Source organism: Kwoniella shandongensis, chromosome 4 (genome assembly GCF_008629635.2).
Source record: "Kwoniella shandongensis chromosome 4, complete sequence".
Taxonomy (NCBI): domain Eukaryota; kingdom Fungi; phylum Basidiomycota; class Tremellomycetes; order Tremellales; family Cryptococcaceae; genus Kwoniella; species Kwoniella shandongensis.
In genome coordinates, this window is record NC_089290.1 from 943106 (window position 1) to 955640 (window position 12535).

The 12535-nt window shown below is 51.0% G+C and overlaps 4 protein-coding genes across 4 annotated transcripts; 2 read left to right on the plus strand and 2 right to left on the minus strand.

The window, feature by feature from the left end:
• Positions 1-383: 383 nt before the first annotated feature.
• On the minus strand, positions 384-6072 carry CI109_102366 (uncharacterized protein; the record flags this gene model as incomplete). Its single annotated transcript, XM_032004479.2, has 15 exons — positions 384-653; positions 719-1101; positions 1160-1263; positions 1321-1709; positions 1762-1879; positions 1935-2165; positions 2225-2942; positions 3005-3197; positions 3258-3343; positions 3395-3512; positions 3569-4489; positions 4540-4769; positions 4831-5511; positions 5576-5931; positions 6017-6072. The coding sequence occupies 15 exons, from the start codon at positions 6070-6072 to the stop codon at positions 384-386; spliced, it is 4854 nt and encodes a 1617-aa protein (XP_031861344.2).
• A 303-nt stretch (positions 6073-6375) lies between these two features.
• Positions 6376-7387, plus strand: CI109_102367 (uncharacterized protein; the record flags this gene model as incomplete). The annotated part of the gene is made up of 4 exons (XM_032004478.1): positions 6376-6400; positions 6476-6659; positions 6816-7117; positions 7224-7387. 4 exons carry the CDS (start codon positions 6376-6378, stop codon positions 7385-7387), a joined length of 675 nt encoding a protein of 224 aa, XP_031861343.1.
• Positions 7388-7789: 402 nt separating this feature from the next.
• Positions 7790-9933, minus strand: CI109_102368 (uncharacterized protein; the record flags this gene model as incomplete). Its single annotated transcript, XM_032004477.2, has 9 exons — positions 7790-7855; positions 7916-7958; positions 8010-8117; positions 8172-8759; positions 8823-9002; positions 9067-9286; positions 9346-9606; positions 9683-9754; positions 9861-9933. The coding sequence occupies 9 exons, from the start codon at positions 9931-9933 to the stop codon at positions 7790-7792; spliced, it is 1611 nt and encodes a 536-aa protein (XP_031861342.2).
• Positions 9934-10697: 764 nt separating this feature from the next.
• On the plus strand, positions 10698-11499 carry CI109_102369 (DNA replication complex GINS protein PSF2; the record flags this gene model as incomplete). Its single annotated transcript, XM_032004476.1, has 4 exons — positions 10698-10817; positions 10882-11096; positions 11163-11289; positions 11344-11499. The coding sequence occupies 4 exons, from the start codon at positions 10698-10700 to the stop codon at positions 11497-11499; spliced, it is 618 nt and encodes a 205-aa protein (XP_031861341.1).
• Positions 11500-12535: the final 1036 nt, after the last annotated feature.

A 12535-nucleotide genomic window follows, 5' to 3' on the forward strand; every position in this document is an offset into this window, starting at 1 on the left:
GAAGTGTCGGAGTGAGATTTCCGGCTACTACACGGCGACCATGCTTGTTCCCATCGCATGGTCCAATATGAACATGGTCTGTATGTGAGCAGAAGTACGCCGATGGATCAGAAGCGGGTGACTACAAAGCTTAGCTCAAGCAGCTACGACTGCAACTTGCCCAGCAAGTCATCGTACTTTCCTGACTGACACCTTGACCACCTCGGCTATCTGGTCTCTCGCCGTACAGTACGTCGTACTCGTAATGCTCTAGATTGTTTAATGCATGAGATCATTCACTCTACCGTACAAATCTACGCTACAATAAATCACGATCTGTCTATTCACCTTTACTTCTGCAATGCTCAGATCTGAATTGCACCTCTCATTGCCTCCTGCCCCGCTCATTCTCCTAGTGGTCCTTCTGGCACCTGCTCTTGCGCCGGTACCTGCGGGGTCTGCGAAACAGCAGGCGTCGCTTTCGGAGGGGGGATAGCTTCTATCAGGAATCCCGGTAACACCCTTTCTATCCTATCTGCGCTCTTTGCCCACAGGTCCTTCTGGTCTGCTGTTCTAGTATCGTCCAGTCCGGAACCGGTGGCTGGAGGAGGGAGGAGGAGATTTGACGAGTGCATCACGAGGACAACGTTCTTTAGCGATTCGCCGGCTTCGTTCTGTGCACCCACCCATGATCAGCTTTGCCTCGAGATTTGTCAACTGGATGAGGATGTCGACTCACGAGCAGATCCCGCTCGCCTCGCATGAATCTCTCCAGCTTATCCAAAACCCGCACGAACAACCCTTCGACCGCCGTGCCGCTCTCCACAAGTCTCACAACATACTGCAAAAAGATCTTACACAGCAACGTGGCCGCTCTCAATCTCGTGTCTGCCATTCCATGTGGGTCCCGCTCATACACTTGGGGTTTGAGCAGCTCTTCCAACACTGGAAAGAGGACTCGGTCGAATATGGTAGGTAAGGTGGACTCGTCGCCTGATAATAGCTGGGGGGAGAGAAGGAGTCGCTGAAGATACGCCATGGCGCGTTGACGGATCTCGCGACAGCCGTTGACGCATTGTTTACCGATGACGAGTAGTGGAGGAAGCCAAAAGGCGTTGAAGGCTACGTGAAGAAGCATCGTTAGCAGATTAAGCGAGCCCAGACAAGTTCTACCACTCACCATCGTGTTCTCCAAGTCCGCTGGTCGACATCAAGCCAGGGATCACATTCCTCAGCTCGTATAACGAGTCCAAAGCTGTCAAACCTCGTTCGACAGTCGGGCCCCTGCGAAACGATTCTCTGTTAGCTTGATCTTCGGCTCCATTAGGTTTCGCAGCTTACAAGCTCGCTTGAGGACCCAAGGATGACCTTCTATACTGTTGTTGTCTCCCCGCTGCAGCCGCTCCAGCGGTTGTCGCAAACTCGTCCAACAGCGCAACGACACCCGCATAGTTGTCCGGCGTCAACTCGGGTCGATCAGCTCCGTTCGACGAGGTCGCCATCTTCTGAACGATAGCCAAAGTGACCTTTGACGCTTCCGGGTGGGCGACGGTAGCTCGGAAGAGGGCAATGACGAGATTCCATTCAGTTTGGTTCTTGATCACTGTCGTGTCCTTCTCGAGGATACGGGCAACACCAGCCATGAGCTGTTCAGAGACTGCGTTCAAGACTGAGGAAGGGAGGCTTCGTAACACGTCTAGTGCGATATAGAGTTGATCTCGAAGCTCAGGCTGCATGAAGGGGTCAGCGACACACCTACCGATGCACACTATTGACACTCACCGTCTCAGATACAATCAGACACAATCGCAAGAGCCCAACAACAGCTCGTTCAATCAGTAACACGCTGTAGGATTGTGCGGATGACAACAGTGCCGAAATGTACTCGAAAATTACAGGCCTTTACCAACGTCATCAGCATACCGCTGATAGAAACGAAGATGAGAAACCCTCACCAGGTCTCCGAGATGTTTTGCTTGCTTCGGCTTGCCAAGCTGATCATCATCTCAAGGTGGAACACACAAGCGGGGTCATAAGGCAATTGTCCTTCGAAACGGGGAGCGAGGACTGGCGAACCGGTCTCTCCACGTGCTTCCGTTCGAGCATGCAGCTTTCCAGTCGTGCGCGCTTCCGCAAGGGAGCGTATAGCTTGCAAGGCGGGGATAAGAGCTTCGACATCAAGATTCCTGCGTGAAGACTTCAGCGTACACCGCATGGATAACAGTAAGTGTCGTATTTCACTCACAAGATCTCTGCGTAGAGCTCCTCTAACTTGCAGGACGAAAGGCAATCCACCGCCACCAAGGTGTTCTCCACCTCCTCTTCAGTCGCCTCAACAACCAAGGCCTCTGTGCTCGTTCCGTAAGGACTCAAGAGGTATGACGACAAGGTTGACAGCAGACCTCCCTCAGGTCGTCGATCCGGAGCAGCAGCGGGAGCCGCGATCTTCATCGGGATCGTAGTCGTACCAGCCAGGAAATCCTCCATTTGCAACATTGGCGCCGGGAGAAGGGAGTGCAGGAACAAAGTCTGGAACATCTCGAAGATCTGTAACCATCCGTCTCGGATTGCGCTGCCGTTGCCGTTGGCAATAGTGAAGAGGACAACGGTCGCAAGTTGGCTTCGGTAGCTGTGACCGAATCGAATTGAGAGTGGTGAAACAGTGACAGACTGGTTGTCCTTCTCTACTACCGGGAAGTTCGCCATCTGGTATCCATCCTCGGTGTCGTCTAAAAGACCAGTGGCACTGGAGAGTGACAGCACAATTGTGTCGAACACTTCTGGAAGCTTGAAGTGTCCTGCTAACGAGGCGCACTGTCGGAAACCAGTGATTGCTTTCTGAATCACATGTTCGTCCGAAGCCGACATTGTAAACGCATACGCAACGGCCGATATGACGGGCTGCCAGGCAAGGCGGAACATCGGCTCGTCGAAGGTAGCTGTGTTACAAATGACCATTTGACCTAGCAAGAAAGTAAAGTCAGCTCTGCAATACTACGGCTTCGACCGCAGGTACTAAACTCACCCGCAGTTCGCGATCTCTGCATCATGAGCTTCCAAGCGAATTCGAAGCCATGCTGGCCCGCGTGTTCTTCGGGCAGGATGATCTCTCGCTTTCTGATAGACTCGTGAATGGCTGCGAGATACTCGGGATCGAAATCTTTTCCGCCGTTCACACCTCGAAGATTCTTCTTGTAGTCCTCTATTGTCATACGTTTCTGAGGGAAGTCCACAGTGGTCAGTACGACTGTCCTCGTCCGGAAGCTTGCGTGACCTACTCTGTTCTGGGGATTATGTTGGTCGGTATTGAGCATGATGACCGAGTACGCCAAGACATAAACGGCATCCTGGTCAGCAACCTCAGCTACTAGAGGTCAGCAAATATTCTGGCGCTGTGTGTGGGTTGTCAACTTACCAGGCTTGAAGGAGAAGAAGTGTTCCGCAAAGTTCTCGGTGATTCTCGATATCGGATGTGATTCACCAGGCAATCTGAAAGTCTCAAGCAGCTCTCTCATCGCATCGGCAATCGATTTCTGCTCCCAGCATTAGCATAGTACTCGCCATATCTTTTTTGCTGGCTTAAACTTACCCCTTTGAAGTCGAACAATCCTATGAAAGCCTTGAGTAACCCAACCTGATCCGGTCTTGAGATAAACTCTCCCAACAGCTTCTTATCCAATCTACTCGAGTGTCGTAAGAACTTGGCAATAGCTAAGTCTCGCTTCTCTTCGTCCGTACCAGGACCGTTAGGGTCCGGCACGATGATCCCCTGTTCTTCAAGGAAAGCGATACCCTTCTTTGGCTTATTGTTGAACAACGTTGCTCCAGCCAGGAGGATGCCCTTCCTAGACTTGGCGTGTTGTAAGTCATCTGGGGTGGGTCCCGTGCTAGGCCAAGGCTCGTCGCCTTCTTCCAGTCGGTCCGCCATGGAGCTGACGAAATTGAGTAGTATCTCCAGTGACAGCAATTGAGCATTGTCGAGTCCTTCGAAGAGGTTTGATGAGCCATCAGTCTTAGGCGGTCCGGAAGGGTAGACCCCTCTCGTCAAAAAGGTCACTAAACGCTCGAAGAGATCTTCGCTTTCAGTCGAGCAATCAAAGTTGACCCAACAGTCCACCATAAAACTCGGTCTTAACGCAATCTGCGTCAAGGTATCAAGCATCAACTCCTTTGTTTCGTTGGGGACCGGTGGCAGGTTGCTGAGTGGTCTTGGTGTAGACGCAACGCTATTAGTCTCATTTGTAGAATTTGATGGCTCGCCGTTGACAGGTGTGCTCCTGCCGTCTGCCTTTGGACCTCCAAGACTAGGAGTTCCGGGTCGTGATGCGGGATCTTGGCGAAGCTGGAGGTATGGAGCGAAAGGGGGTGGGTTTGGCGGGGTCAAGCGGTCGATGAGGTAAGACAAGAATAGCTCCAGTTGGAGCTTGAGGTGAGGCAGGAGGGTTGAGAAGAGTGTGGAGGTAGCGCGTAGTGACTGTGCCAATAGAGCGGGCGAATCCGCTCGAGTAAGCTGCAGGCTGTGATCAGCTTGTACTTCACGCACGCAAGTCATGGGCTTACTTGGAAAAGGTATCGACATCCTTCGTCCCTTACACCTTCCTTCAACTCAGGCCAATTACCCAGACTTGTCCCACCGACTTCTAGGGCACTGTTGAGGATCGCCAGAGCGGACAATCTCATCGAGTCGGTGTGAGCTTGATCCGACGGATTCAGCAGGGCGATGAGCACCCTTAGCAGTTCGAGGATAGTCGGAAGGCCGTAGGGCGTGAACATGGGTGTCACAGGTGCAGCTACAGTAATCCAACATTAGCGAAACTACACTGATTGTACTCGTCACTCGCTAACACTTACGTTGCGCGCTAGCACTCGCCACAGGCTCTATCTCTTTCGCTTCATGGTCTTTCTCTTGCACTGGTCCATTTGTAACAGGCTCTTGCTCTGCGACCTTCTCCGCTTCCTCTGTCTTCTCTTCGGTCTTCTCTAGCTCCTTGCTCGCACTCATCAACTTCTCCACGTCGTCGACCGATAAGCTTCTCAGTCTTCTGAAACTTGCTCTGACGATCCCTTGAACGCAACTTTGCGCTGTATTTCTCACTCCTTCTCCTAATCTGGCTCTCGCCAACATGCCCAAACCAACTTCCAACAGCTCACATACGCTCTCATCGCCCATATGGTCCAACAGACAGCCCAGACCGACAGCTTGAGAGCTGGAGCTCCTTGGCATAGGCAGAGGGGCTACCAAAGCCTCGAGTACTCGGAGTAATCGGAGAAGGACAAGCTCGTCCTGCTGAGGTGATGAACTGGGGAACCGACATTGAGACAAGGCAGATGTGATGTGAGCCAGAGCTAACTGCAGGGGTGTGGAAGGGACAATGCTCGTCGGTGGTGGTGTGAGGTAGAGAGGGAGGACGGAGAGGATGATTGAGTGAAGTGATGTCAATGCGAGGGAGGTAATGGGACCAGAGGTGAGGGGTGATCGAATGAGAGCGATGAAGGGCCCGCAAAGGTCAAGAGGTGCGATGGACGTGATGTCTGAATTAAACACCGGATAGCAACGAGTTAGCTGAGTCTTACCGGATGGATGTATATAGCTCACCTTTCACACCACTCAGTATCCTTCTCAACTCAATAAACCCAATCATTAAATCCCCTTCTTCCATACTTTCTCCGCTCCCTCTCCCTCCTCTCTTACTTCCAGCTCTAGCAAGTCCACGCTGCTGATTCTTCCCTGATCTCAAGGAGGTTGGTAGCCCGCTTGTTGATGAGGACGAGTAAGATGAAGAAGATGTAGAGGCCCATCGTTGATTCCGTCGCATAGACGAGGTGATGGTCTGCACTTCCTGCAAAAGCAAGGTGATGGGTGGGAGGTCGGTGCTTGTGGTTATTGACGACATGGTGTGGAAGTTCGTCAATTGTTCTGCAAGAAGAAGTGAGGAAGTCAGAGTTGGTGCGCTATTGCTGGTACGCTTTTACTGATTCCGTGACGGCTGCAAGGGGTATAGAAGTCTAGTTGTAGCTGTTCTAATATCGAACTGACACGTCTAACAAAGCCAGCAATACCGAAGAGTCTAATATCAGACGTGTACGTGCCATTAAACGCAACTCGGTGACGAGTGTATTTGTGTGACCCATTTAGCTCGCTTCGTCTCGACGTCGACGCATCGTAGCTCTCAGACGCGCAAGCTTCCTTCCTCCACACCACACCTAACCAAGTTGAGTGTTTTGTACGTCAGATTACACTTGGATCTTCTACATACAAACCATTCTACAGCACTCGTACATTTTCGTCGGACAGCATACAAGAAGAACGATCGAGTCACAGCCAGGCCGCCCGAAGTTGATCACCCCCTCTGTTTCTGTTACCACACCAACCACTCTCAGTAGACTTCTTTCAACATGGAATGTTCATTCGGTATCACCGGTGAGTCTACTTACTATCCACCGCTTTGTTCCTGTAGGATATCTACTGATCTCGTTCGTTCATCACTCCCTACAGGCAAGGACTACATCCTCATTGCCGCCGACACGTCAGCCGGTCGATCTATCGTCCGTATGAAATCTGACGAGAACAAGATCAAGGCGCTCGGTCCACATCTTGCGATGGCTTACGGCGGTGAGCCGGGAGATACGAACAACTTTGCAGAGTATATCGAGAGGAATCTGCGATTGTATCACATCCGGTGGGTATATCTTTTGCTTTCGTTGTACCGTTATCCCTTTCATCCCTTACCTTCTTGATGGTTACTTGCATTTCGTCATCACCTGATGGCGTCGTTACCATTTGGTGATTATATATCCATGACAGCACAGAGCTGACTAGTTCGTATTATGCTCAGAAACCACTTCCCCCTCCTCCCACCTTCTGCATCAGCATGGATCCGACGCACGCTCGCCGAATCTATCCGATCTCGTAAACCTTACGCCGTCAACCTCCTTCTCGGAGGCTACGACACGACGACCGACCTCCCCCATCTGTACTGGATCGATTACCTGGGCACAAAGGCGATCGTCCCTTATGCTGCGCACGGTATGGGAGTGTATGTCAGTCTGAGTACGATGGATAAGTGGTGGTATGAGGGTATGGACAAGAGAGAAGGTGTGGAGGTGTTGAAGAAGTGCGTGGATGAGGTGGAGAAGCGTGAGTGTCTGCGAGGCTGTTGCACATCGCTTCAATCGATATTACGACATGGCGTCTTGTCTGGTGAGGGGGTCTTTTTTGCTGACACCACTTCACCCTACCACAGGTCTTACCGTCGCCCTTAAATTCAACTGCATCATGATTGACAAGAACGGTATTCACCAAATCGACCTTTCCGAACAAGACCCAATTGCCAAGGTCGAATCTCAACCACAGGAAACGGCGGTCGAAGCTCCCAATCCTCCCATAGAAGTCGGTGTGCAGGCCTAGGCGTAGGCGTAGTGCTACAAGAGTCAGATAACAGAGAATATATGAGGTCGAGATGTATTTATTCGCATTTGCATCCTGACCGAGTCGTATCATGATCTATGTTGTTCATTCATCGCACTACGAGACAAAGTACCAAAATATTGCAATCCCGCGATTCCCAAAGGGTATGTGTGATACTGGTGACTCTGGAAATGAATGCAATACCCCTCCCTATCAATCTATTCTTTCCCCTCCTCCTAAATTGGCTGTACAGATTGTTCGTTCGTAGTATGATGTGGGCGTGTTAAAGATGTAAATAATGCAGAACGGAACGTAGCAGAAGCAAGAACCGGAAGCTTATGTTCCGAAACTATTGTGTTCCTGTATCAGCTACGTCTCAACGAAACCGACATCTTTAATTACTCACACGCCGAGCATCTTGAAAGGTGGTGTGGTCTCGCCGTCTGCGCCCAGAAGGTTACACTCGATCTGCACAGGGTCTTTGTCAGTGCTTCGTTCGCCCATCTGCACATCGCGACTGATACTCACGTAGTGAGGTCCAGCAGCAACATTCTCGTCGATCAACGTTAATCTGTGGGCAGGGAAATCAGCGACCATCTTGTCAGAAATATTTCCCACTCACGTAGGTGTTGTGTCATGGACATCTGCGACACCGCTCAACTCCACCGCACCCCCATAATTGTCGTCTACCCAACACGCAGCTCTACCTAGAGGTCTGTCTTCGGGATTTCTGTGATGTTGAGGTTAGTGAAGGTTTATCCATCGATAAATCTGTTGCACTTACTGCAGGTAGTAGATGGCTACATCGCCCGCGCTCAACGTGACAGGGACTCGGAACTTGCTTCCCCCTACTTCCGCGTACCAGTAATGCTTCTCATCCTGTGATGCGCCCTTGTTAGGGTGATGAGCGAACCATCCCGAGCCGAAAAAGTGACTTGGGGGAAGAGGGTTGATAAGGTCGTTCGCTGAGACGCAAGAAGGATGGACTTCTCTGAATCGAAGGATATCACTAGGTCGATCGGACAACATCGCTTGAGGGACTTTGATCGCTCTCATCTTGGCTGCAAGACCGCCACCTTCCGCTTCGAGCTCTTCCTGCGAGGAGGATTGGTCCGCTTTGAGCTGCGCACCGCCAAGAAGTCCGGTACCAGCGCTTTCCGCGTCGACCGCTGGAGCACCCATGTAGGGGACGTCGAATGCGTGACCCATCGTCGCTGCCCATCCGGCACAGATCTGAGATTGCATGTAAGAGATGATCACATCGGCGATGAGCTCGTGACCAGCTCCATTGGCAAGGACTGGGTCGGTGAAGAATGCGTTACGAGCTTCTTCGGGGTTTGCAAGGTAGTCATTGTAGAGGACACCCTTGACACTGTAGAGAGAGTCAGCATATTGGCTTCCCATTGAAACTGGCGAATTGACAGAATTGACATACCTGATATGGGGAACGTCGTAGAACTGCGCCACGACAGTATGCAGCAGCTCAGGACCGGCGAAACCATTCTGTGCTTGTATTTGAGGTGAGAAGTGACCGAGGATGATGACGGCCGGCTGATCGGGTCGAACGAGGATAGATCGGACGAGGAGTTCGAAGTGGTCGAGCCATTGTGCGTCGCTAGAGGGACAGGGTTAGTGGATGGTCTTCCCAAAAGATCACTCCGAACAGCGAGTTAGCTCACTTGGGATCAGATGCGTCAAATTCTAGGATGACCAAGTCTGTCTGATCAGGAAGATGATGTGTCGAGCAGTAGGCAAAGTATGCCGAATCACTACGTCGTGCTGCTCCGTTTGTGAGTTCAGAGGCAGGGTGGGGGAAGACAGAGTTCCACCATTCGAAGAACTTCGCTGGGTAACATCGTGGTGAAACGGGATCATCTCCTGCTCCGTGACAAGCGGAGACTGGACGAGACGATGTTAGCTCAGTTCCACAACATGCAGCACACTTCGACTGAGCTCACCTGATCCACCGAGAACACTGATGGTAACGGGTAACCCCGCCATGGCCTTCTGCACGACCCTCTGTACTCTCGCCCCACTGCCCATGTGCATCCTGCTCTTCAACAGACCCCATTGTCCTCTCCTCTCAGCGACCTTATCGCCCGGTCCAAAGGCTGGACAGAACTCGAAAGGCGCAGGATCGGACGCCGAGGCATTGAGGTAATCTTGGGGTGTGAGAACATTACCTGTGGTGGAATAGGGGGAGACGATCTCGGTGGAGGCTGTGACATTTGCACAGAGCCGATCGTCAGTGGGAAGACCGCATCAAGATGAGGAGAGAAAGGGAGCTGGACTCACGGAATAAGAGACGAGAAAGGGTAAAAAGACCAACGGCCATGCCCACGATCAACCATATCCGTTGCGATATGCCTAAGGGTCACACAAGCAATGCCTCAGCGTGAGCTTTGACTCGACAGACCATCGATGAGGTATCTTGCAGTCAAGGTGAATCTGAAATGGAGGTAACGACACTCACCATAGAACGTCCGCGGCTTCCCATTTGGACCTCTGGAGATGTCATCCAGGCCGACCTTGACCTCTCGTAACATCGTTGCTAGCGAGCGTGACAAGGAGCCGTCGGAATCAATAGGATGTGCGAGATGATGTAGCGGCGGACGGGAATTGTTCGCTCCTGTATATCCAGGAAACGGATCTGTGATGTATGTCCCCAAAAGGTTTCCGGTGACGAGGTGACGAGGGAACGAGGGAACGACAAGGGCGGTCCTTGGTCCGTGGTCGACGAGGCGCGTCGAAAAATGGGAGAAATGGGAGTTGTACGACTACCCCTAATGTAGTTTATTGTCGGTCCCGAGCAAGTTGTGTTGTTTTCCCACAATCTGCTTCCCAAGGATTATCGATGATATCGATGATGATTGTCACGCAGAATTGATATTGGGAAAGTATCACGGTGAGTGGGAAGTAGATCTATCTGATGAATGGGATACGTGTGATCGATACTACTACTCACTACTGCAGCAGTAGCAACAACTCACGCGAAAGGGGGTCAAAAGGGGCCAGAGGGTGGGACGGGATCAAATATGCTTCAATGCTTTCAGGTGTGACACGTGTCGCGGCTGAGACAGAGAAACTCACCTTTCGCGTGGGAGAGGAGCTACTGAAGGAGGTTCAGGTTTAATGTGCCTCTCTCAGTTAGGCTCAGAGCGGAGACCTCCACTCGCCTATGGCCGCGTAGCAAGACGCGTTCAGTTCTATGGACATCAATCATGATAATTATATGAGGGCATTCAAGAACATGACACAATAGCCCCACCGCTGGATATCACCGAGTTACACTCAGCTTCCCGACGACAATATGGCTCTGCCCAAGACTTTGCAGCCAGGTCTCACACCTGATGAGCTCACTTTCCTCGCAGAGGAAGAGACGATCGACATCGTCCCGTTATTCTCAATGACAAGAGTCCGATTACTCAGTGTGAGTGACGCCGGCACAGACAGCGATATTCGTAACTAATGATTTGGATAATACTGGACCGCAGGGGATATATGGACCTTTTCAACCGCCTTCTGCATGTCGTGTACCCTTATGGCTGGCACTCTCACTAAAACGAAAACGGAAATGCAGGATCGTTCCTCCTGAATGGCTGAGCGTTGAAAGATTGACTGCGATCCTCAAGGACGAGAAGGAGAATGGAGAAGGGTTCGAGAGATTACCGAAGAGGTTCATAGAGACGAGTAAAGTGTTACTCGATGTGTGAGTGAATCTAAAATCGCTCTTTGCATTCCGTCCTCGACAACTGATGTGTCTTCCTTTACCTAGGGCACCGGACGATCTCACGCAACCTTCAATATTACGGTCCTTGCTCAAAGATCTGAGAGAAGTGAGACAAGCCAAGATTAGAATAGGTTTGCAAAGCGAAGGAGTCATGAGAGGCAGTTATCTTCAGGTATGTTACCGATTACAATAGCAGAGCAGTCGTGCTTACGTCTCGTGTATGTAGGTTACGAATCTTACACCGCTGGAATTGAGCGAGTTGAAACCTTTCTTAGTGAAAGCGATGACGATGATGCAAGGGCTTGAACCGAGACAAGAAGAGGAAGAGGAAGAGGATGGAGGACAACCCCTAGGGGTAGAGGACGAGTATGGCGACGAATAGAGAGGGTTTGTGCACAATGCACAGAAAGGAGCATAATGACTGGTATCCTTGCATGGTTATTATAGGTTGGCAATTTGTGGTAGAGCACTCTCATATGGTGAGTGCTGTGGTCGACCTCGGTGCTAGCTCTGACGTTACGACGATCTAGTTGTATATAGTATCAAGCAATCTGACTAGCATACATACACCACGAGCGAAGATGCAAGTGTCTTCAAGGCATATAAATGGGACTTGTCTTCGACTCGAGCTTGTCATCGACAACCGGTACAAGTGTTTTGCGATCAAACACTGCTAACTCAAAGGAGGCTCAGTTGTCTGACGTGTTTGAGCTCGACTTTCCTCCAACCTCCACAGATGTGCAAGGCGACTTGTCTCCTGTCGATGGACGTCATTCTCAATTACTGACTTCTTCCTTTCAAGGTTTTCAAAGGCAGTTGGGATCCCTTCGACTCGCATGTCTTCTCTTGACCTCTCCATAAATACCTATGTCCCCAACATCCCTACGGTCTTGCAACGAGGCAGTCAAGACTATACACAGTCGCATCATTAACCCATTGAAGCTCACGTCAAGCTACAGTGAGTTATCGTTGTTATCATTACGCCAGAGTTTGATCCCAACTGACTTGAACACGATCCCCAACAGACCGACAACCTAAATCAGCAATCCCACCATGCTCATCGCCGCGTCCGCTGCCACGGACAACTTATCACTGAAAGGTCGATTGGCCCTCGAACGAGCTGACCGGTCCAAACTTACCCAATGTTCTTGTCGATCGTGTTACTTCCGATCCAGACCCGAGTATCTTATTTCCGATAAAAAACCGGTCTGCGTCGTCTTCTCCTCACGAGCAAGCCAAGTTCGAGGTGCTTTCAAGTCGGGTCATTTTCGGAAAGAGGTGGTGGACAACTTCAGTTCCTATCCCGAGCTCGACGATGTCGATAGCATAGTTTTGACATACATTTCGGAGGACGCAATCCAGACGGCTGTAGAGTCAGAGTACGATCGCAATTGGACCGAAAAGGATTGGAGAGAACG